Raw genomic sequence first — 26,065 nt, 5'->3', positions numbered from 1 at the left:
TGAGAAGCCTGCCTAAAACTCTAAATCCACACCCGCGGTGCTTGGAACTCAAAACCTTGAAATCACCCCCAAATTAATCAATTCAACTCCCACAACAATAACTATTTTAATATTTCCTAGACCCACACACTCCCAATAGCTAATTAAACTTTTAAAATAATTAACGAATATAATTCCACTATCCTACCCTAGCCTTGGAGTGGTGCCTAAGAAACCCAAATTAAAAATTTGCTCTGATTAAAATGACAAAGATCGGACCTAGGACCCCATAGTGGTGTCCAATCGTCAATTTGGTTAAAGATTTAAGGAGAAATTGAGGAGAGAGAGAGAGAGAGAGAGAGAGAGAGAGAGAGAGAGAGAGAGAGAGTTTACCTTACCCCAGGAGTGGTGCTTACGACGCTCCTATGAAAAATCCACTCCAGTTAAAATGTCAATGGCGAAGAATGGAACCTAGGGATATCTTCTATTTTTCGATCGGTACCCGTTGGCAAAGAAAATCAAGGAGAGATAAAGAGAGACATGTGTTGACCACATGGGTTATACCCTATTTTGATTATGACAAATACTCCGGTATTTAACGTTTGCCAAGTTTGTGTGCAGGACCATATTAGGAAGATCATATTAATGGCACATGGCAACTTGAGGAAAATGAAGACTCGAAACGTTTTTAATTATTGTAATCTATATTTCATTTTGTTGGGTCTATAATAATAAATCATACAAGGTCTGTAATAATCTGCATGTCATGCATGTAGGTAATTGTAAGCTCAACAAGACCGTAGTTTGACCATAGGGACTAAATGACCTTAGGGCACCCTTCGGTTGATCGACATCGGATTTTTGGGACTATCTCAAAACAGCCTCAGTAAGAACCTAGTATGACTCTAGATCCCAACACTCATGCACATATATCATACAAAATACAAGAGTGTAAAAAATGCACTTAATTGAATATTTTTAGGGAATTTGAGAAAGCTAGGGCGATCGAACCCCAAGAGTTCAAAACTCCTTAAGCACCTAAACTGTTGAGAAATCAACAGTTGACTTAAGCTCTCGGGCGACCGAACAAAATTGTGCGCACCTTCCACGGGTGCCTGAACCACCTGAAAAGGACATTTTACCAACTCGGGCTACCGAGCTGTTTAGTTCAAATTGAGCCCTGGGCGACCGAACACACGAGTTTGGGCTACCAAACCTATGATCGGGCACCCAAATTTATGCAAAAATGTTTTTGACTTTGATTCGGGCCATTGAACTATAACTTGGACTTCCGAATTGATTTTAGAGGCTTTTATTATTGTGTCTATTTGGGCGACCGAACCATGGTTCAGCCACCCAAACCTCGCTGGGTTAAAAAAAATTTTAACTGAGGTAAATACAGGTTAAGTTGGGTTAATTGTGTTTAAATTATTTGAAACTTTTTTAAGAATTCCAAACAAGTCGCAAAAGGTTATAATTTTACCCTTACCTATAAATATAGGCTCATTCGCAAAGATTAGCAATTAATTAGCAATTTCATTAGCCAAAAATCCTCTCTTTTGAAAATACTCTCTTTGTCCAATTACTCTCAAATTTCCATTCCTTTGATACATTTTGAGATTGTGAGAGCATATTTTGTGTGATTGTGATTGCAAGGTCTTACTAAAAACTCTCACTTGCTTGTGTGATTGTGATATTATTTTCGGGAAGTTTGACTTAGATTTATCTCACAGATTTCAATATTATAAATCTTGTGTTGAGATAAACTAGAAAGCTTAGGATATTTGCATTGTTATTGCAAGTGTCTCATAGCTTCGATTTTGTTGTGCAAAAACATTTTCTACAAGCAATAATAATTTTCAAACTACTCCTGAACTCATTACATTGAAGGAAAATATTTCGAGTTAGTTTGAATATTTGATTAAGCATCTTTGAAACTCTGATTCATTATTGAGATTTGATATGACTTGTTTTAAAGAAATAGCTTGATTAGAACACTCTTGAGCATTCTTGTGATCATATCTTGTTGAGTGCGGCTTGCACAAAAATACACATCACTGAGCTTACATTTACCTATATAGTTTATATGCATTTGATTGATCTGTATTGGTACATATCTACTTATCGGAGAAGTATTATATTGTACACAATTTGTATTGTAATTCGGTTGTATTCCAAACGTGGCCTGAGGGGGCAGTAATCCAACCCGTAAGGATTGTTAGGGCCTTCTCCGCCCTACAAGGAGATTGTGTAAAGGTTGAGGTCAGTCCTGTGCTAATTGACCTAGTTGTATTAGGTGTCGCTTCACCCGTTAAGTGAACATTAGTGGAATCCCCAGGCTTGCAAGTTAGAGGCAGGGACGTAGACATAGTTGGCCGAACCCCAATAATATTTCTTATGCGTGCTTTTAATTTTCGCATTTTAAATTGCAGCACATGAATGTTTGTATTTTACTATTGTGAATGATTGGGTTTATTTTTGCATAAACGAACCCTAAGTTGAGTAATACTGTTGATCTAATTTAACCCAGGCAATATTTTTTAAATACCCAATTCACCCCCCCCCCCCTTTCTTTAGAATACACCAAAGCTAACAACGTGAGAGTTGGCACAAGAGGGGGGCGTGAGCTCTCTACAATTCAATTGCATATTGAATTTCCAGAAGCTTCTTTTGAAGCTTCAGGTGATAACCAATATATAGATTATATATTATAATATTATATTATATTATATTATATTCATATATTATATTATTTCATTAATAATAATTTAATTAATTAATTATTTATTTTAATTTTACATATTATTTTTTTATTTTTTTATTTTTTTTACACTCCCACGCATATCATTTTCTAGAGCGTTACATTATTATTATTATTATTATTATTATATATTAACTAGTTTGGTAATCATATATGAACATGCATATGAACCAATTATACTACATTTATACTCAAACCTACCCTTTGTTACTATATGTCGTAGGTTCTGAACTCCATTTTTTGTGAGTCTTATGTATTATTTTAAAATGAAATGGTTCGTGTATATTTCTGGCCTAACCTAGTTTATCATTTTTTTTAATCTTTATTGCCAGTTATACTGTTTGCTTTGTGTATGCTAAATTGCTATAAATTTTAAACACTAGCAAATTTTTATGCCCAAATGCTATATCAAAAAGGGGAGAATTTATTTTTAAGCTTATATGAATAACGGTAGAAAGTATTTCAAAATGGGGGAGAATTTTGAACAAATATTTTTACTTAGCCTAACCTTTTCGCTGATGCCAAAAGGGGGAGATTTTTTGTGAGTAAAATGTTAAATCTTGTTATGACCAAAAGGGGGAAAGGTTTGCTGAGTTGCAAGTATGTATGTGTTTATGCTATAATGATAAAACTGAATGCATATGTCTTAAATTGTCTTCTTTCGTTAATATGCATGTGTTATATTGTTTAAAATTTAATTTATACGTATTCTTAGGGAGAGCCTTTTCAGGTATAACCCATTTTGCTCCTTGGTGTTTGTCATCATCAAAAAGGGAGAGATTGTTGACTTTTTGAGTCCGATCTCTGTTTTGATGCTGATAAAACACCAGTATCTTATATGTGTTTAAGTATGTGAACAGGTCTAAATTTCAGCACATATAAGATCAAGGGACTTAGAAGTTAGAAGAAAATCCATAATCATATGTATTTGGCACATTTCATAAAGACACACGAGTAATAAGATTGAAGACATTTAATTTTAATTGTAAATGCATTTGATTTTTATATTTTGGGTCTATAATAATAAACTGTAATAATGTGTTGCATACATGATAGGTTTATGCTCAAAATGACCATAGTCTGACCGTAGGGATCCGAGCCTGACCTTAGGGAACCTAACCTAAACTCACAACCTTTTTCTTAAAAGTTAAAACTCATACAAAGGTTTTTAAAATAACTTAAGGTCAAAGGTTCGCAAAGACTTTAGTCGACCGACGTTGGATTTTTAGGCTTAATTAAAAGCCCGGTCGACCGAACCCTTCTAGTATTAATTAGCTCAATCAACCGAATTGACAGTAGGTCATAAAGTCAAAAGTTTGACTAAAGCCTCGGTCGACCAACCAATTTGTGCTATAAACGCTTCAGTCGGCTGAACAAGTCAAAAGTCAACATATTGACGTCGCTCAATCGACCGTACTAAATTAAACACTCCGTCCTTGGTTAACCAAACCATTAACCTCTGACACCCCAACTACTTGGTTGACTAAACCTTGTAGTTCAAATTGGCCTTGGTCAACCGAATCTATATGAATGGTCAACCAACCTTTGCCTTGGTCGACCGAACCTACAAAGGGTTCAGAATCACCCTGAGATGGTCGACCAAACCTATAATTCAAATTTGCCTTGGTCGACCGAACTTATAAAAGTGGTCGACAGAACCTTGTCCTTGGTCGACCGAACCTCTCGGGTTTGTTAATTTTTTACCTTAGATAAATGAGGTTAATTTTAATTAAACACCATTAATCTTTTTTTCCAAAAAGACCTTCGTGTCCCCAATGGTTAGTTTTTATCAATGCCTATATATACTCCCTCATTTGTCTTAATTAGGGAGAGATTAGTAAAATCATTAGCCAAAAATTCTTTGAAATTCTTTTCACTCATAATACTCATATAGCTTATATTCTTCCAATCTTTTGAGGTATATTGCTCATTCTCCCTGTTCCTTGATTTGCAAAACAATCTCTTGAGGGGAATTATTTGTTATACTCCTTGGTTGCAAACCAATTGCAACTTGCAAAGGAGTTTAATCTATTGATATTGTAGTTACATCTCATACATATTATTGGTAGCTTACAACTCTCTCATTGTGCATTGTTTGAAATTGATTTTAGAGAGTAAGCTAGAGTGATTCCCATACTATTTTATTGATAAATACTATTTGGGAAAAACTCATATTTTGGCTTCTGAGTCTTGGCATTTTCATTGCCAGATTCAAGGGCTTGCTTGTGTCATTTTCTAAATACATATATTTGCAAGCTAGAATCCCTTATCTCAATTGTGCTTAATACTTGATATACATTGTGTTGAGATATTTGCATAGAAGTTTGAGTTCCTTTGATTATTGTGCTTTGATTATAATACATTGTGTTGGGATATAGATTGACCTTACCTCACTTGAGCATAAATACTTATCATCTATGAGTGCATTGATTGTGCATATTGGTACATACTTGCTTATTGGAGAAGCATTAATATGTACACAAAAATCATTTAATTATCTGTTGTATTCCCGACGTGACCTGAGGGGGTGTTGACCTAACCCGTAAGGATTAGTTGTAAAGGTTGGGGTCAGCCTTGTTAATCTGACTGGGGGTTTCCCTTGCTCAGTAAGGAGAGAAAGGTTGTAACCGGTGTCGCTTCACCCATAAGTGAGCTTTAGTGGAATCCTCTGGCTTACGAGCTAGAGGTGGGGACGTAGGCAATATTGGTCAAACCCCGATAACATATCGTGTGTCACTTTCTCTTTCCCTTATCTCTTTACTTTCAATATATGTATGCTTGCACTTAAATTATTGTGAATAATTTATTTGGTTTGAACTTCCGCATACATATCTGCTTGGGAAATGCTGAGTTTGCTTTATCTATTTTAAATATCTGCTTAGTAGAACATTTGTGATATTGGGAAATACTTAAACAAATCCTAGGTTGTGAATTACAACTACTGATTAATTCGACCTAGGAATAAATTTTTTAAATACCCAATTCGCCCCCTATAACGACCCAAAAATTCATGCCATTTTTTTTGTATATATATCCTATATATTTGTATTACTCTGATACCCCTAATAAAATCTACTATAACACCCCAGTCCCAAAGTGGGCACCGAGGAATACTTGTCCATAAGACAACACACCTATGCAGCGAAAAACATAAAATCGTAATACCATAAATACAATACCAGAATTTTAGTATTTTCCCCAAAATATATATACACATCACTCCAGAAACATCAACCAGACTTCCTTAGATCTACTCAAAAATACATCTCCCTAAAACACTTACCCTGCAGACAGGGCGATACGAACGTCCCTTCTATCTCCGAGCCTGATTTGCTCGTTTTACTAGGTCACCTAAAATGTGCTAAATTACTGGGATGAGACAACTCTTAGTAAGACGAAATATGCTATTACCAGTGTGTGGCAGCTGAGTTTACATGAATGACATACTGTTAAAACAACTGAAACTGAGATAGCATGTAAAATAATATACAGTATAACTCATACCTATGTGGCTTAAAATACAATTGTTTCTAAATTTTCTATTTAATCATACTTTTAGTAATTATAAATATATCTACTATTTTTTATGTAAATCTATATATATATATATATATATATATATAATATAGTTAGACTAGCACTGGTAGGCCAACCAGTGTTTAGTCCTGCCTACGGACCGCACAACCCTATCATAAGGGGTTAAATCATGATATATATATATATATATAGCAACTGTATTTTTGTATTTCATGGTTCTATAATCTGTATATCATGGTTTCTGTATAACACTGTATAATCATGGTTTTATAAAACATTGTGTATATATATATATTCATAATTCTGTAAAATACTCTATATTCATGGTTCTGCAATCTGAATAAACTGCAATATCTGAATATAATTGTATATCTGAGTAAACTGTAATATCTGTATAAAACAGTATATCTGAGTAAATGGTAATATCTGTATAAAATTGTATATCTGAGAAAGCTGAGTAGAATTATGTACTATACTAATATTACTTATGCCACACTACTAAATAAAACTCATTAGCTATAATATGTAATATTGTATAATTTCTTTCTCTAAAAACGCATAAACACATACTACACTTTACTGGTAAGAAATTCTGATTTAATTGGCATAACATATTTTCCTTACCTAATTCCTGTGAAGCCTGCTAAACTGTACATTTACACCCCTGCGCCGTTCGAAGCTCAAATCCCTAAAATTATATTTTCCCCAAATCAATCAACCTAACTCAGAATGATAACCATACTCACCTTCCCCAGGCTCACATATTTCTTTATCCATAAAATTCTAAACTACTAATTATTTGTCAACATTACCTGAGTTCCTGAGTAAACACCCGTTAGGCTCCTCAATAGATGTCTGTGGTGTTTGGAAACCCAAATCTTGAAATCACAACACTGTAATTTAATCAACTCAAACTTCAGTATATTTTCATCTAAATCAAGATCTGGGTTAGAAAAGCCTGATAACCATGAAAACCCTAAAATCACTTACTTATCCTGATTTTTGGATGGTGCCTAAACTTCTCGAACCAAAATTCTGCTCCAGCTAAGTTGTAGAGAATCTCCTCGGAATCATCGTGGTAGCTTTTGATCGTCGAATGGAGGAAAAACGGGACCGAAATCTTAGAGAGAAGGTGGAGAGACAGAAAATCTAGAGAGAGAAAGGGAACAAGAATTGATTTCTCGCCAAAAATTTGATTTTTTCATATTTATAGGTGGTTGGCCACGTAGCTTCGTCGACGAGACACGTGGACTCATCAACGAACCGAAGAAAAGAATTCGCCAACGAAGCCCATGAATTTATTGACGAACCTAAATGTCCTGTAATCTTGCTCTTGACATCTCTTCGTCGACGAGACACGTGTCCTCGTCGACGAGTCAAAGAAGTCTATTCATCGACGAGCTTGGGGTGCTCGTCGACGAATCCCTGTAGATTCTTCTTTAAAAATCCTTTTTCCTTCTTTAATTTCATAATTTAAATTTTCGAGTCTCTACACCCCCCTCTTGGGAATACACCAATTCCAACAAATATAAATCATGCACATGATATAAAATAAAGAGTGTAAAGGAGAGAAAGAACAACATCGGTATTTTTACATGGTTTGGCACCAAGCCTATGTTCACGCCTTAGCACCAAGCCAAGGATTCCACAATCCACTAAGATACTCTTTCACCAGTGGTCTCGGGTCGGGAACAAATCCCTACCTGCTCATAAAGAGCCTTCGGTTCACAAAGAATCTTCACCAAAAACGGTTCACGAAGAACCTTACAAGAGATAATGGAAACAAAAAGAGATGCTCCTTAAAGAGCTAATGTGAAATACAAATCAAACTCTCACTATTCTCTCAAGGATTGAATCACACAAGATTAATAAGCAAGATAGAATGAGCACTTTTGAATGAAAGACTAATATGCAAAGTGCAAAGTGTTAGGTTTTGTAATCCAAAGATATGATTGACTAAGATGATCAAAAACCTTTCTAAACAAGTCTAAGAACTTGTATTTATAGCCAAAAACCTTTTGTAACCATTTTATGGTCGTTGGGGGAAGATAATATTTGTTGATTTGAAAACCTAACCGTTTTGTAGCTGTTAGCGTCAATCTGCCTGTTGCACTCGTTGACTAGTGCCTGCCTACGACTTGTCGACTAATGCCCTGCACTCGTCAACTAATGTCTTGAATCAGAAAAAGTAATCAACATGAAAGTTGTGATATTTTTTCTTAACTTTTCAGGGACACTAAGATTGTCCTTTTTGGACTCTTTTAGCAAAAGTTATGCCCCAAATACCAAAATGTATTCAGGACTCAAAGCTACACTGCGTTAGTTGACGATTGCTCTATTTTTCCTTATCAAAAGCATTTTGATGACTTAAGACATTTTTAGACAAAATTATATGAAATATATTAAGTATAATGAAGATTAAAACTTGTCCAAGTAAGTTTTCCTTGATTATAAGATATCTTGATTTATGAAAACACATTTGAAAGATCATTTAGATATCTTATATGTCAATATGTCCTTTAATGAAAATATGCTTGAATTCTTGAAGCTTTTGGACATAAGACTCTTTTTGATAAAACCGGGACTAAGTATGAAGATGTTCAAAATACTAAGATGTTGAAAACTTATCCCTTTGAAAAACAACTTTTGAGTTTACGATTTTTTTGACAAACTCTTTGATTTAACTTGTGACTTTAGGTGAAATCCTATAAATTCATGTGTCCTAATATGCATGCATTTGCTCAACTCTTACTTAGAAATCATGTAAGAAACAAAACTGCAAGAGTTAAAAAATAGCCTACCTCAAACACTTCCCAAATACATATAAGACTACATTTAAGCTTCCTTTGGTCGTGCTTAAGTTCTTTTGAATACGTTTCCATTTGATCTTCCTACTCGACGTCAACTCGATCCGATCTTTGCCTTTGATCCAGTACTTCATGATAGAGTCACTTCTACCTGTATTAAACATGATCTGCAAAGATAGGAAAACACTATGAACAACAAGTAGGTTAATATCATCAAAACACATTAAACCATGATAGTGTAGCCACCAAAGCTAACAATCTCCCCCTTTTTGATGATGTCTAACCTATTGAGAATATACTTAATCTTTGTAATTTGATTTTGACTTAGCATAGCTTATTATGCGAACATAAGCTTATCTAAATCCACTAATGGGTTATTATAATCAAAATAAGACAATTAAACTCACGTAATCTCTAAGGCTAACGACTAGAAATGATGAAAAGATGTTTGACAATGACTTTGAGTGGGAGAATGTGAAATGTAAAGCCATTTGTCTTCTTTTACTAAATGTGAGCAGCCCTATTAAAGTGTGTGCATCATGGGACTGCATGCCTACCCATGTGAAGTCATAGGAGCCCATGTCCTGCATGTCCATGTGAAGACTTGCAACAATAAATAAATGCTTCCCATCCCATGTCATATGCTCCATACCATCATGTGAAGCCTGCAGTTGATCCATCCTTTTTGCATGTGAAGCTCAGCGCAGATCCACGTCTCCACTATTTTAGTATTCTACTCGAATGCCTATAAAAGAGCATGTTTGCAGTTCAAAATATATAACCTGAAGCATCTCCATTTTTTGTAGTTTCTCCTACTATAATTAGAGAGATTTGTATACTCTTAATTAAAAAAAGATATATCATTGTTCTTTTCTTGTAATTATAGAAAAGTTGTATCATTCTATTTTTATAGTGGATTGCTTCTAGCCTTACCCGTGGTTTTTCCTTCAATTTGTTTGAGAGTTTTTCATGTAAATTTTGATGTTAATTCTTATTTTCTTATTTCTTACTTCAACTGTGCAATATTATTCCTACCTATTTAATTTCCTAACAGAAGCTAAGCTAGATTTGCACACACGAACTTTCAAATTTAGTATTGTTGGATACTAGTTGTGACATATATGGAAGGGAAGGAAAGGAAAGTGACGGACGATTACGCATATATGGAGCCATGAGGATCAAAATCATGAGGCTATCGACCCTTTGTACAAACAGCTATGGAAGAATGGGGACCAACTCACCCAACAAAGTATTTTGTGCTTTGTGCCTATCAAAGTAGAAACATAATAGAATCACAAAATTAATTTAAAAAATATATATTTTTTCTTTAAGTATAATAGTTAATCTCTATCATTGTTATTATCACTATAGTGAATGATATAATTTTATAATTTTGGCAATTGCCTTTCACACTACATAGGGTCATAAGCTACACAAAAAAATAATGATTTGTTTTTGTTCTGTTATGTTGGTTTGGCAAATTTCTCAAAGAAACCTTGAGCCTTTACTTAAGATGATTATTATGATTCTCTATGGAACTAATTGTCTTTTCTAGACGTAAAGCCTAGACCAGATGGTAGAAGCATTGGTGGAGAATAAAATGAAAAAAAAAAAGACATATCTTTTTCCTTAATTATATCAAATTTATCCCTATAACTACTCATAATTATTCAAAAATACCTCTACGACTATATATAACTATCTTAAAATATCCTTATACTGTTTAATTTTTTATTTATTTTTATAATTTTTTTTTAAAAAAAAATAGAATTGTGGAGCAAGTGCGTGCCCTTGGCCCTTTTAATTCATTTTTTGCACTTCATCTCTATTCTCCAATACTATAAAAGAAAGAAGATTTTATTTTAACAAAAGCCAAATTTACCCCTATATAAATATTTTTTATTTGTTATTTTTAAGAATAAATAAGGATATAAATATAAAAAGAAAAACCCTAAAACATTTAAATTTCAATTCTGTATCTAAAAAATACTTTTGTGACTATCTGTAACTATTTCAAAATACTTTCGTACTTTATCTATTATTCTTTTCAAACAAATTTAAATACCTTACAAGTCTTAATTATTTTCTTTATGGAAAATTTTATAGTTAAATTTTAATTTTTAATACAACTGTGAGTGAACATAATGGGAACCTTAAAAAGAAAAAAAGTAGATTGCAACATTGCAACATAATTTAAAACAAAAACAAAAACAAAAAATCAAAAAGATACCAAACAGGTTTTGAGACTATAAATAGTTAAAGACCTACCAGAACTACAACCACTCTTGTATTTGCCTCTCTTCTGCGCCTCCCTCGCTCCCTCCCTCCCTCCTTTCCTGTTCTCCATCAATGGTGCCCTTTGCGAGTCCGTATAATGAGATTTCTATCTTCCGCCTGGTTCTATGCTTTCGTGTGCTCAGACGCATACCATCATCATAAACACTCCCGTCGATTCAAGTTCTCGATCTCGATCTAGGTCTAGGTCTCGTCCTTCATGTCTCTGCTGTTGTTTGTGTCGTGTTCCTGATCCCGATTAACGTGGGAGTATCTGTCGGAATCTGTCATTCCTTATCAGACTTCCACTGGCAAATGGACGCTCCCGTCATTCTGGTTCTAGCCATGGCTTCTGCAGAAGTCCTTTTCAATTCGGAGAGCCTTTGTGAAGGTTCGATTCGTGGCTTCTTCACTGTTTTATTTGAGTGCATGCTTGTGTGTGTGTGACATAGATGTCTGAGTCTACCCTCAGCTAAGATATAAAATAAAATGAGGATTAAAAAATTAAAATTGATGGGTCTATGCATATTTGCGTTTTTGTATTGCAGTTTCCGACAAAGTTTGTTGCTTGGGAGTAACTTTTATTGTTTTTACTTCATTGCATTTATCTCAGGAACTTTGTTTGTACGAAGAGATAAAATTTTCTCTCGGAAACCTTATTTCTGTACGCGAAACAATCAGGGTCGATAATCTAGAGGACAGGTTAAATGTGCGTCTGTATGAACCGGGCATATATCTGACATATCGTGTTGCTAATTAGTTATTGAGAGTATTTCAAAGGTGCGTCTTTATGGAATTTGTACTTTGTGGTTGTGGTTTTGCAATACCAGAGCTTTTTCTAGCTTTTTCTCATGACCATAGTTGAATCCTTTTGGAGCTTGGGAAATGATGCGAACATTCAAATCTTGTTGTCGTAGGCTTAGTGATTTGCCTGTGCTGAATACTTTTGCACGTCAGTCTGATTCTGAGCTCCTAAGAAATAGAGAAGCAAAAAATAAAATTGTCCAGTCCTGTTTTTGGAATTCAAAATGAATGAAACTTGTTTAGTGGTGTTGGTGCCCTGTGATGGCAGTAAGAGAGGCAACAGTAGTGGGCGCAAGGAGCAATGTTTTGTGCCACACCCCATTAACTCTCAATGCAAGTCTTTAGTCTGATATGAGGAAGGTGCTGTCAGTGATACACATATCTCTTTATTTATCCATCTGAATCTATGCTGGTCTATCCACAGATTCTGTATCCACCATCCCTGTGTTTTATTTATGAGCTGGGAATTATCTGAGAATAATAGGTTTTTTATGTTTCTGTATGAACTGGGGATATATCTACAGTGTTTTTGTAGCTAATTCTTTATTAGGGCAGTTAAGGGTTTTTTTTAAAAAAAATTTATGGCATTTATATTTTATGTTTTTGGTTTCTTGATTTTTGTTTCAAACTCCTTTGCTATTTTAAAATACAATAGGGTTTCAACCTTCTTGTCATAATAACAGTTGAATCTTTTTGGACCTTGGAAAATGATGTGAACATTCAAACTTGGAAACTCAGCTCAGTGATTTGCTTGTGTTGAATATTTTTGCACATCAGTGTCACTTGAACCCTAAAGGAAAAAAAAAAACAGAAGAAAAAAACAACTTTGTCTGGAGTCCAGGCCTGTTTGAATTCAGAATAAAACATACTAGTTTGGTGGTGTGGGTTGGCTATGATGGTTGCAAGAGAAGTAACTGCAGTGGCTGCAACAAGCAATGTTGTTGTGCCATACCCTATTAACTCCCAATGGAAGTCTTAGGTTTTGATACGAGAAAGGTGCTGTTGGTGATGCACGTGTCTCTTCATTCATCCATCTGAATCTACACTAACCTATTTACAAGTTCCATGCTCACACTATGTTTTATTTTTCAGAACAAAGTACAAGTTTTATTTATAAGCCGAGCATTTACTTGAGAATAACAGGTTAATTGTGCATCTATATGAGCTGGGCATATATGTCGTGCATTTTTGTAGCTAATTATATATTAGGGTAGTTAAGGTAGTGTTTGGGAGAATGGATGGCATTGGATTTGGATTTGGATTTGGATTTGTGTGGATTTGAACTAACTCATTATAATTTTTATATTGCATTTTATCCAAATCTAATTGTAATTCTATCCATAGCCAAAAGACAATAAAATATAATAAAAATAGAAAAGTCGAAACAATCAAAACCAATAATTTTGAGAAGAACAGTTGTTCGTGTTTCTCTATGAGCTGAGCTTATATAGAAGATATTTTTGGAGCTTGTTAGTTATTTAGGTAGTTAAGGCTTTGTTTTGATGGGGATGTGTTTTTGGTGTTTTTACTTTCTCAATTTGTGTCAAGTTGCCTTTTCTATTTTGATTTGTATGAGCTTGGGAAATGATGCGAACATCAAAATCTGTTGTCATAGGCTCAGTGATATGCCTGTGCTGAATACTTTTGCACGTCAGTCTGATTCCAAGCTCCTTGCCCCCACCCTCCCCCCAAAAGAAAAAGAATTGAGTTGAATTATAAAATTCAGCACAAAATTTGAAAAATCAGGTCCAAACTACTTGTGTTTATGTACAAGAAGTAGAATAGTAAAATACATTGAATTCCAACTAATATGATCAACCATGTTGATAATTGGATATAAAAGGGAATACTAGCTTTATGAACAAGATACCATGGTCTAACCATTCTACCTTTATCAAGTATCAGCTTAAGCTAGTTTCTATGAAACCATAACACATGTTATGTGACTCAACTAATGCACTAAGTCTAAGAATTCAAGATACACTAAAATATAAAGTAAGGACCCTTGAAAAATTTTTAAAAATTAAACTTTATGTTTATGGGTGTAAGATTACATGTTTAACAATAAAAATTCATTTGTAATGTTATGCTCGTGGTAAGTTAAGTGTAACTCCTATAGAAGATAAGATAAGGGAGGGACGACTTAGATGGTATGGACACTTGTAATGTAAGCCTTATAGTGCACCTGTGAGGAAGAGTGACTTAGTTACTGTGGGGGGCACTAGAAAGGGTAGGGGTAGACCTAAAATAACTTGGGAGGAGATAGTGAGTAAGGATTTAATATCTTTGAATCTATCAAAAGAAATGATCCATGATCGCATAAATTGGCGGAAAAGGATTCATATTGCCGACCCCACTTAGTGGGACTAAGGCTTGGTTTTGTTGTTTTGTTGTTGTATGCTTGCTTTAAAAAAATAAGGAAAAGAATCAAGGAAATGAAAATTTCAACTTTGTAGTTTTTAAGGGAATGAATCATTGAATCAATAAAAAGCAATAAATATTTGAACTTTATGGTGTTCAACAAAAAAATTGTCATTTTTAATGCATGGGCTTGCTCTAACAACTAAAACAAAAAAAAAAAGTAAATACAAGAGATAAACAAAACTTACAAAAATATAAGAACTAATCAAAATCAGATCTTGGCTTCATTTTAATGGGATATGTATTTTGTGTTTCTGGTTTCTTTGTTTGTGTCAAGTTGCTTTTGCTATTTTGATTTGTATGAGCTTGGGAAATGATGCTAACGAAAAAACTTGTTGTCATAGGCCCAGCAATATGCCTGTGCTGAGTACTTTTGCACGTCAGTCTGATTCCAAGCTCCTATGCCCCTACCCCTTCCCCCCAAAAAAGAAAAAGGTACATTGTCTATGCCTGTTTTTGGAATTTAAAATGACTGAAACTAGTTTGATAGCGTTGCCTTGGCAGTGCATGCGAGAAGCAGTGGTGCTGTTCCATACCCCCATGATGTCCAATGCTAGTTTTAGGTCTTTATGCTATAGTGAAGTTTCTAGTTTTTGCACTTCTATTCTTTTTCATTTTGAGAGATTCTATGCACTTTGTACCGCTGGTTTTAATTTTAGTGTTGTGTTTAGCATCTCTACCTATGAGTTTTGGAATATTAAATTATTTAGGAGTCGTGATTTGTGAGCCAAGTATTTTCTTCAAACATTGTGTTCTTTTAATTCCTAGTTGCTTTGGTCAGTGAGATGATTGTATTGATGTATTTTCTTCTCTTTTTGTTTACCCATCTAAAGGTACTGCTGGTTAATTATTATTATTTTCCCCATATTTCACTTTTGCCTTTTTCCTCGCTAGTTATCATTAATGTCTTAATGATGGAAAACATTTGAGATGACTGGGAGGAGAAAATTTTTAATCTGATTGGAAGAAAAAGAACATAGCTGGGAAGTGGAACTATATGTCAGGCAAATGGAGTGGAGACCGCCATGCTCATTTCGGTACTCTTATCACATTATGGGCAAGGTAAGTTTGAGATGTATGGGTCCTGTTTAGAGTTGTAGATGCAATGCCATTTTCCAATGCAGTTCGATTGGTTGCTACTTTAGTGACTTAATTGACATACTTGTTTCTTGGCAAATATTTTGAAGATTTGACATCTTATATCTTGATGAAGGTTCCTGGAGCAGTAAAGATAGCAGCAGGCTTAGCTCCCTGAAAATGTAACATAGGTAAGATATTGGACTTAAGAGTTTTCTGTTGAACATGAACAAAAACCAGTATATTGGTGGTTACATGAAATTGCCAGTTGTGAAGTTCACCAAAAGGAGTTTGGTGGTGGCAAATGGCAATACATCATTATAGGGTAATGTTGAATTGCAAGTTATTCTGTTTTCCCTTATTGAATCTTTATCCTGTTTGGAAGCTGGTAAAGTTTCAACTGATAGTGGAACTGATATGTTTGGTTGTTGCACCAAAAAAGGTCCCTTCTGCATCGTCATATACTGGAGTAAATCATTTCATAAAAGAGGATTTTGCGTACGCTGTTTAGATACCTGATCTTGATGCTAGAAAGGTACGCATTTTACTCATGTTCGATAATGTTGTATTTGAAATGCCATTTCCCCATTGTGACCCCTGTAGTTACTGTGTGACAAGGGTTATGGAATGGATGGTGCTTGAATGCCTCCAACCATCAAAACCCAAGTTCAGGGGATCGTGGAGCCAAGAGTGAGCTGAAATCTGCCCATGTCCTTAATCAGCAATCAAACTTTGCCTTGTATTTATATTTCAAGGATGACCCAGATGTCCTTGATCAGCAATCAAACTTTGCCTTGCATTATATGCATGCTTTGAATTGGGGCAAGAATTCTTTGTATTAATTCTCATGTTCCATTTTAAATCTTTAATTTGTCTGGGATATTGTTTGTTGGTTTTTAATGATCCAGTATGAAAAGAAACTGGCTGACGACACTGAGGTCTACATTGTCATCAGCAGATTCATGTTTTTGTTCTTGAATGGATCAGAATTTGAACATTTGAATATAAAAACGATCCATACAAAATTACATATCTGCATAGAAAAAAAAATAAACAAACATGGGCAGATTTAATTTTTTAAAAGAGCCATAGGAAAGAAATTCTACAAAATCAAATGAGAAAGAAAAGACATCGTGCGTCTGAATTTTTTTTTTTGAAAAAAATCCATGAACTGATGATTTGATTGAGACACGGTTTTTGAAGAAAAGATCAGTAGTTGAAAAGTAACATAGATCCATCCAATGATACAGGAGAGGTTGAAATCCTGTCCTTGGTAGGAGTGGTCATGGTTTGGTTACTCAAATCAAACCTTCAAAAATCAAATTGAATTAGAGTTTTTGTTTGGTGTTTTTTGTGAACTAAAATTGATTTGAGCCCTTTGGATAATGATGATCTAGTTAACCAATGATTCAATTATCTTATCTGAGTCCATTTTTAATTTATTAGAACTTTTTAAAGATAAATTAGGTATTTTACTTGGATTTTAATTTAGTGTGTATTTATACTTTATTTATATAAATTAATCACCAAAAAAATATTCAGGGCATACTAATTTGTAATTTTAACATATATTATGAAAATTATTATATAGTAATGTATAATATAAGTATATGTTGTAAATAAATATATATTGATTTGGTTTGAATAATCGTCAGGTCATGATGGGATGTGATGAATCCTTAGCTCGAGCTTTTCTAGAATGTCCGATTTGAATTTGAGTGGTTAAGTATTGGAGTGAGAGTTTGAGTGGTTGAAGCATTGGAGTGAGAGTTAAGAGTCAAAAAAGGATTCCTCGCTATATAAATATATATATAGAGATTAAACCTATAGAATAATAATGGCCTATTAATTTGTAATAGGTACTAAAATTAATTTTTAAAAAATTAAAATTCAAGAAGGCTTCAATAAGGTTTTGAATATAAAATTCCACCCCTTAGTTTTCTAGAACTATCAAAAAGTCCTTTAACGTTTAAGCTTATTGACAAAATGAATTTTTCGCTAATTGGTTATTATTTCATCATTAAGTGAAAAAATTAATTCTATTTTTAATAAGGTGATAACAATTGTACCTTTTTTATTAATTGTGATAAGATAAAAAAAATGTTAAATTAATAAATTAAGTTGAAAAATTTGTTTATATAAGAAGAAAATGTTTTGAAAATTGAATTGAAAGTGAATTGGATGCTTGGTTTTCAAGTTGACCGATCTTTGTTTAACTAGTTGATATAAGTAGGACATTACAATTAAATTATTATTTAAAAAATTTAAAATATATTATAAATAAATAAATAATATTAATACTTTTAAAAAATACTTAGATGATTATATTATTTTAAAATATTTATTATATATAAATTTCATGCAAGTTAAATGACTAAATATACCTATAAAAAATAATAAAATATAGTTTTAAAATCAGCTTGGATGGGCAGATTGATTGAAATGAGATTCACTTTCTAGGTCTAGATTGTCTAGTTGGATCTCATATTTAATAATATAACTTGGATAAAATTAGAAAAAAATATATAATGAATTTGCTTAATCAAAGATCAATCATTTAATATAAATTTGAGTTTTTTTTATTCATTTAAAATTTATATTTTACACATAGAAGAATTAATATTCAATTTTATAATTTTAATTTATGAGGTTTAAATTTTCAAATTTTAGTTTATATTTTTTTAACACTATGTTTAATAGGTTTATTGAATTCAAAAATATTAAACTATATTTTATTTATTTAATGATGTGTTTAGTTACTAATTTTTATTAAAATTACATCGAACAAACATATGGTAACATTGCAACTACAAGATATTTTTTCTTTAGATTTATTAGTAATTTTGATTTCATATATATTTAAAAAGTTTTAAAAATAATAATAGAATTATTTGGTCATATTAATGTCAATTGATTGATCCAAAGCGATTAGATTAACAGACTACTTAATTCAAGAATCGATTAGATCTCCGATTTGTTTATATTGCTTTCAAGACATTATACTAACTAGCTTTTTCAATATAACTTACTAAATTGATGTCATTTTAAAATATCATTTCATTAAGGATGAAATATATTTATTAACATATACGTAACGATTGATTAACAGTCAAATTTAAATCTTAGTGGTTTTTTGATCATTTTTAAAAACTCAGGGGGTGAAATGTCATATTCAAAAAATTTAGAAGGTATTGCTAATTTGCTAGATTTTACCCTTAGAAAATAACAAAAATTTTAGCATATTTTTAATTTTTTCAAGATTTGTATTGAAAGATAAATAATAAAGAATTGCTTTAGTTGTGCAAATATAGTTTTTTTATTTTTTAAAAAATTCAAAATAATTAAAAAAAGATAACTTAATTTAAAATTTTTCTAAAATTATATAATATGATATTTAAATCATGAATTTTGGAGTATATTTGGATTGTCTAGATTTCAAAGAAAATATATAATGTACACAAATCAAAGTGTAAAAAATGTAGATAATAATAAAAAGATGCTTTAATTGTGTTTTTATTGTTGTTCATTTATTTTATGCAAATATTATAAAAATGAAAAGTTAGTTAATTTTTTTTTTGTATTTCTTTAAAAGACTAAAATGAAAAATAAAATTATTTTCCACAACTAAAACAACCCCTTTATTTAGGTTACCAGCTCTCTGGATATTTGATTTAGATTTCTTCTAATCTGAAAATTAAGCACGTGTGCACATGTTTATGTTTCAAAATCAGTTCTCGAAAAGCGGTGTTATGCGTGTGGAGGGGTGTTTACGGTTCGATTCCGAATTGCCAAATGCTGAGCTAAAGTATGGTTCAACATATTATAAACCAAAACTAACTAGAACTCATCAATCGAGAGTTCGGTTCACTTCGATTATTTGATTCAAACTGATTCTCACAATATCACAAATTTTTCTTAAACAAAAAAAAATAGATCTTTTGTTTGGATTTTGATTGTGTATGGAGTCACAATTTATTTATATTAGTCAAAACCTTGTTAACAATAATATTTGAATTTTCTAATTAACAATAACATTTTTATTAATTTATGTTTATAAACAATTAGTTCAATAATTATTTATTTTTATAATTTGTCATTAATTGTTAATTAAGGAAATGATCATTATGGCCACAAGTTTATAAATTTGTCGCCCTTGGATTCCTGAAATTTACCATCCTTTGGAGTTATAGGGTCGGTTTTAAGGGGCGCGGGATTAGTCACGTGGACCGTAAAACGGATACTTGGAAATCTGGTGCGTAATCCAAAAAAAAAGTTTATAAATTTGTCACTGCATATGAACATCGATTACTTATAAGTGATCCTTAATTACTTCTCAAAAATATGTACTTAGTTTTTGCAACAAAGTACTTGTCTGAGTGCAAATCAAACAGTATTTCCTTCTGCAAGTTCTTATTTTAAGTACTGAATAGTTCCAGATGAGGACTTAATCTTGGATTATCTACTTTAGTTCTAATTTTAGTTCGCATATTCAGCATCTTAGCACTTCATACTTAATTTTATCAAACACCTTCATCCAAGAATTCGGATATGTAGAATTTGGATGGACAAAAATTGAAATAAATTTTACCTTTATTAGGACTATATGTAGGAAGATACACTAGCCAGTCATACTCATAGAAGCCCTAGCGAGCTAGCTAGCAGAGTGTTGTTGTTACAAGATGCATGCAGGGATGGATCAATGATGGCTAAAGATACAATCAAGAAGAGCAGTAGCACTCCACGTCGTGGCTAATGATGAATTGAAGTTATTATTTAATAGGCTTCATGGGCTGATGAGAAGTTGCAGGTAAGTTGTAGAGATCACTGCAGGAGGTGCAGTTCCAAGATTTGTTGCTCAACACTCTGAAACTCGGCTCTCTTGGAACTGTCAAGGGCCTATTTGATCTGCACACCATTAATATATATTAATTGGTATGAATGAATTCATCCTACTAATACTTAATACTCTTTTTTTAGTAACTATCTTAAGTTGAAATTGGCGAATGTGTGTGTGTATTACCTCTGGGGAAAGAAGGGTCTGTCAAAAAATGGCATCAATTGGGCTCTAGGAATCATTTCCTTTCTTAGCATCCGAATCTCTTCTTCTTCTATCATCTGTGTTTAAGGAAACTTAAGATAGGATCAGCCTGTGGATTCTATATATGTACTTGGATCCATTTCAGAGAAGGTTTTTAAAGAGATATAAGGCGATGGTGTTTAATTACCTTCATCAATTTCTCATGTTGCTTCTTCCGTTGCTCTATGAGATACAACTTGGTTGCAACCTGTATGCATGCAGTAGTAACAGTAGTAGCAGCAGTAGTAGTGTATATATATATATATATATATATATAGATAATGTTGGTTAATTTGCTTTAGATGTTAATTTAATTTAAGCTCAATTAATTAGCAAATCAAGTATCACCATAACTAAATTGAGATAAACTGCTCACCGAGTAGTTGAAAATTGCACGTTTGACGGCTCTTTGTTCGGTGTGGAGTTTGATTTCTTGTGGCTTTGTGTTTTCTTTTGCTGGGAGCTTAGAAGCCTATATTATTTACGTATAAATCTATGATTTAGATTTAGACAGGTAGATAGGGAGATAATAATGATATGGGCATGTTTAATTACTCTAACCTTTAATTTTTCTGTCGTTCGCCCTCTTGTTTCTTCTCTTGGCTGTAAAGGGACATTAATTATCATTTGTCAATTTTTACAAATAAGTCTAAAACGTTTCCAAAAAAATAAAATAAACTGAAGAGTGGATTTTGAGTTTGAGAAGGGCTCTAGCAGTGAGGAAAAAGCAATCGGAAAGCCAGATTCCTTGAAATCTGATTTCCGGCACCATAACTATCAGGTGGTGAAGCAGGGCGAAGGCCCTCGTAGCCTAGATTGCTAACCAGAATTCCTCATTGGACTTTCATAGATATTAAAGTATTGTACACTCGTAGGAGAGTCGAACCGGAATGCAGGATCTCTAACCCGGAACTCGAACTCATTTAAGTCTTCCCTTACCCCATTCCTTGATCAGGAATGGCGGGAAGAGGAAGTACAATTTTTCATACATAAGATTTAAATTTATGTAAATTAATTTGGACAAAACTCAATCATCATATTTTACGTAACACTTTATATTGATAATGTGCTTATTAATTGAGCATGTTGCATTTGCTCTAATTTTAATATTGTTAGAAGACCTCCTAGTCTTCACATTGGGTCAATTTAAGTTTAAAAAAAAAAAATACAAGCAAATTTGATGAAATAAGGACAAAAAATTTCGCCAATCTAACTTGCATGCGCACTCGAATCAAACTCACTCTCTGGCCAAATATGTCTAATTCAAGTGAATGAACAGAAGGGTGCCACGTAACAACATTTTAAATACATGCAATTTGGTAAAATAAGAAGGAAAAAAAAAATCTTCACCAATGCAAACTTGCCCACTTGATCCAATTAACCTACTCTAATCAAGCCAATAAAAATTAGAGGATCATGTGACAACGACCATTCAAAAAAGAAAGCAAATTAAACCTAACTTTAATATATATATATATATATATATATATATATATATATATATATATGTTAGATGACTTTTTCTTGTTTAATAGAAATGTTATTTGTAGCACTTGTAATTTGAATGATTGAGCAAACTTTTATAACTTCTCATGACCATACAAATAAATTATCTTAAGAAAGTGAGAATAACAATTTGAGATAGATGTCATGCATGCACATCTCCCTTGACCTCCCGTCAAGAAACTTTTCAATACATATTACATATTTCTCTATAGCATTCATTCAATGAATATGATACACTTAATTTTGTTACCTATCAAATAAATGATATAGTAATGTGTTCGTATTATCTTACACCAAACTCATTTTTCCAATTTCCAAGACCTTTTATTAGTGGATTGAAGTTGTGCTAGTAAACTTTTGGCTAGTGTTATGTGCCATGTATTCAAAGCCAAACCCACCAATTTAAAAGCTAATTAATAGTAACATGTTTAGGCGAAGTCACCTTGTTATTTCTTGTCAATTTATAAGCCATTCCGTTTCGCTTTACTAATGATGTGGGATAAAAAAGTATAGTAGGATACATGTGTGCACATAATAAATAATGCTACGATGGTTTCGAATGAATAAAATAGGAAATGGGCTATCTTGTGATGTGTAGTCCAAGCTTTGAGGCTTTGATTGACCAAAAATAAAAGAGTTGGGGTCCCAAACATTAGTAAATTAGAGGTCATGAGAATGAAGTAAAAATATTAACGTCCTACCTAAAGCAAGGTAGGAGGGGTCTTACCGCGGCTTTAGAATTAGAGCTCCACAGAACTGTCGACTGCGAACTAGTCTTCCCGAACTATACTTTGGGAAAATTTAAAAAGAGAAAACAGAAGTAGAAAAGTGAAAACATGAAAACACATAGCTAGAATACAAATCAAATAATGAACCAAGATGATAAGAAGAAAAGGGAAGTGAACCTTTTGTGCAGACTTGGTGTTAGGGAACTCCATGATTGATTTGGTGATGGTTGTGGGGTTGACCTGCGGCGGTGAGATCAGCACTTGAAGTGAATTTAAGGAGCTAGCTTGCACGCAGTGGGGGAGAGTTTGGAGATTAGTTATTGTCTGAGGAGTCTTTTCTTCTTTTTCTTTTTCTTTTTTGCTGTGTGGTTGCTGCTACATCACCAGCAGGTTCAGCAATTTGCATGCTGTCTCACACCAAACTTTCTGATTAAACCTCCCTCTCACTCATAATATTTGTCAAATGTCATATACCCTTCTCATCAGTTCCTTCATTTCTCCACCTTGCCTCCATCAAAACCACCATGGCTGCCTCTGGTTAAGTAATCTGACTCCCCCTCCCACCAGCCTTCACTTTTTTAATCTTAAAATAACTTTGCTAGCTAATTAATCAACATGCATGATCTACCTACGCACTGCGTAGATCATCATCTCATCACCCTGACTTAATTCATTATATCTATATATCTCAATATGTATTATTTCTCGATCACCCGGAAGAAAATGTTAAACCCAGAAGGTTATTTTTTAATCAACTCTTTAAAATTATGGGTAATAGAAATTTTTAAGTTAACTATCGATCTGTGCAGTCCTACTGGGAGAGTATGGCAGTCTGGACCATACGAGAGAGAGAGAGAGAGAGAGAGAGAGAGAGAGAGTGATTAATGCATGGCAGCAGCTGCATGCTTTATGTCGCCATCTTTGGTTAAGAAGTTATAAGATCAGGGTTGTTAAGGGTTGAATCTCAAGTATTAATTTCTTGTTAATTCCGTTATGTAACAAAGATGGAAGGCAATCTCTACCCTCCATTATTAAATTTGGGAGCTGAGGAGGTTTTAGGAGGGTTTTAATTAAAATTATGCAATGTATAGAAATCACGTCATATAGTTAGGTCATGATTCGAAAATTAACCTACTAATTTATAATCAATCAAACCTTTCATCAATTCGCTTACCAATCAAATGCGTAAAACTTAAGTCAGTGCCTCTCCCCAAGATTTGGGATTTGAACGTTTATTTTCTCATCCCACCTCAATCGCAACCTTCTCCATCAGTGCCATACACATGCATACCCAATTTCTCCATTTCAACTGCTCAAAATTATATATAAGATTACCTTCAACTAAACCCGGACAGGGCTGGGCGGCTAATTAGAACTTCTTTAGAACCACTTATACAAAAATATTTTTCTGAATAAATAAAAATTATTTATCTAAAAGTTGTTTAAAATTACTTATTTAAGTATTTTTCCTTATAAATATTACTTTTAAAATATATATATATATATATAATTTTTAAAAATACTCATTTTGTTCTTAAAAAAAAAATTTAAAAATACTACTACTTTTTGAAATAAGTACTTATTTAAGTGTAAACCAAATACTATTTATTGACACACGTACCTATAAAAATATTTTTCTTAAAAAGTACTTATTTTTTGTGACACTCCAAACAAACTAAACCTCTAGTCCATGCAATAAAGAGTCTTGAGCATGACTGTCATTTCTCTGCCATGTATAGCTAGCACCTATGCTTAATTTAAGTCACGATATTATTTTTAATTCAGTGTGTACATTATCAATTACGTGGTATATATTATGAAAAATATGGACGTCACCCCATCCTCCACCCCTTCATTTTTCACCCCAATAAATGTTTAGCTATCCTTATTGCCCTATATAAGGGCACCCTCCCCTTCTCATTTGGGACACGCACATTGCATGCTTGTATGCACATTTGTATGGTTGAAGTAAGTAGGCATATGGAAAGAAAATGAGGGATAAAAGAGAAGAGAGATATATTGTACAAGGCCGGAGATATTTTGTACAAAGCCGGTTCCAAATCATCTTATAATTTCACCCGAAATAGTGAAGTTTTGATCTCATCCACCCGTGGAGTAGGTATATCTGAACCACGTAAAATTTATGTCTCATCTCTATTTATATTTATATTTATTTTCCTACATATTTTATAACACGTTATCAGCACGAGACTCTAACTATCAAATATATTTTTTTAAATCTTATTTAATTTATTTCTTATTTCTTTTACTCCACAAGAGCATAATATTTTCCAGAAGAGAATATGTCTTTTAAAGTTTAAAGAATACCAATCTCCAGAAAAGATGGTAAGATAATCCTCCGGAAGAGGTTATATATTTAAATTTCTCTTATATATATTTAATCTCCCGAAGAGATAGACCTCTTAAAAAGTTTATGTATCTAATCTCCAGAAGAGATGGTAAATATTTACCCCTTGAAGGGGGTATATTTTTAACTTCCCAAAAAGATGTTAAATTCGACCTCTTGAAGAGGTGAAACTCTTATCCTCCAAATGAGGTAGTATATTTAACCTCTGGAAGAAGTGGTAAACTATTACTCAATTTAATATTGTAAATTGGAATTATACTCCTGAAGAGTACAAATTGAGAAAAATAATATAATATTCCTGAAGAAATATATTTAAGTACCCAGAAAGGGTTGAAATAATATTATAGTATTGTCTCAGTTTTATTTCAGTTTTTACATTTTATTTTCTAAATTGTCTTATTATTGTTTAGATGTCGAACCTAAGCAAAGTTGAATTTGTTCCCCTTGATATCAAAGGCAACCATTATTTATCATGGATGTTTGATGTTGATATCCATCTAAATGCAATGAACTTGAGAAATACCGCATCCCTATAGGATCGCACAAAAGTTATAATATTCCTCTGTCATCATTTAGATGAAAAATTAAAGACTTAGTAACGCCCGACCCTCTACGTGGGCCTAAAGTGCTACTAATCTATTCATTTACCTGATAATCCATATACTAATATCATGTATGCAGTGGAAAACATAAATATAATCTCCACAAATATAATACCAGAGTTTA

General features: G+C 33.0%; 1 protein-coding gene, 1 long non-coding RNA gene and 3 other non-coding genes across 12 annotated transcripts; 4 read left to right on the top strand and 1 right to left on the bottom strand.

The window, feature by feature from the left end:
* Window positions 1-11,361: 11,361 nt before the first annotated feature.
* On the top strand, window positions 11,362-16,540 carry LOC131159207 (uncharacterized). 8 transcript variants are annotated; one of them, XR_009137744.1, is made up of 6 exons: window positions 11,362-11,749; window positions 11,972-12,138; window positions 14,928-15,018; window positions 15,478-15,645; window positions 15,797-15,851; window positions 16,103-16,540. It is a non-coding gene; the product is annotated as an uncharacterized LOC131159207 (long non-coding RNA). The 8 variants fall into 8 exon arrangements; XR_009137750.1 differs by having other exon boundaries at window positions 15,417-15,645; XR_009137747.1 differs by lacking the exon at window positions 11,972-12,138.
* LOC131161155 (small nucleolar RNA Z122) lies at window positions 12,236-12,327 on the top strand. The gene has a single exon (XR_009138314.1). It is a non-coding gene; the product is annotated as a small nucleolar RNA Z122 (small nucleolar RNA).
* On the top strand, window positions 13,739-13,829 carry LOC131161153 (small nucleolar RNA Z122). The gene has a single exon (XR_009138312.1). It is a non-coding gene; the product is annotated as a small nucleolar RNA Z122 (small nucleolar RNA).
* On the top strand, window positions 14,889-14,979 carry LOC131161154 (small nucleolar RNA Z122). The gene has a single exon (XR_009138313.1). It is a non-coding gene; the product is annotated as a small nucleolar RNA Z122 (small nucleolar RNA).
* A 3,692-nt stretch (window positions 16,541-20,232) lies between the features above and the next one.
* On the bottom strand, window positions 20,233-23,783 carry LOC131159206 (microtubule-destabilizing protein 60). The gene is made up of 7 exons (XM_058113926.1): window positions 23,149-23,783; window positions 22,971-23,027; window positions 21,299-21,340; window positions 21,114-21,209; window positions 20,886-20,945; window positions 20,681-20,775; window positions 20,233-20,565 (listed from the first exon to the last, which is right to left on the bottom strand). The coding sequence occupies exons 1-7, from the start codon at window positions 23,179-23,181 to the stop codon at window positions 20,430-20,432; spliced, it is 519 nt and encodes a 172-aa protein (XP_057969909.1). The 5' UTR covers window positions 23,182-23,783; the 3' UTR covers window positions 20,233-20,429.
* Window positions 23,784-26,065: the final 2,282 nt, after the last annotated feature.

This window comes from Malania oleifera, chromosome 7 (genome assembly GCF_029873635.1).
Source record: "Malania oleifera isolate guangnan ecotype guangnan chromosome 7, ASM2987363v1, whole genome shotgun sequence".
Taxonomy (NCBI): Eukaryota; Viridiplantae; Streptophyta; class Magnoliopsida; order Santalales; family Ximeniaceae; genus Malania; species Malania oleifera.
This window is presented reverse-complemented; position numbering and strand designations above follow the sequence as displayed.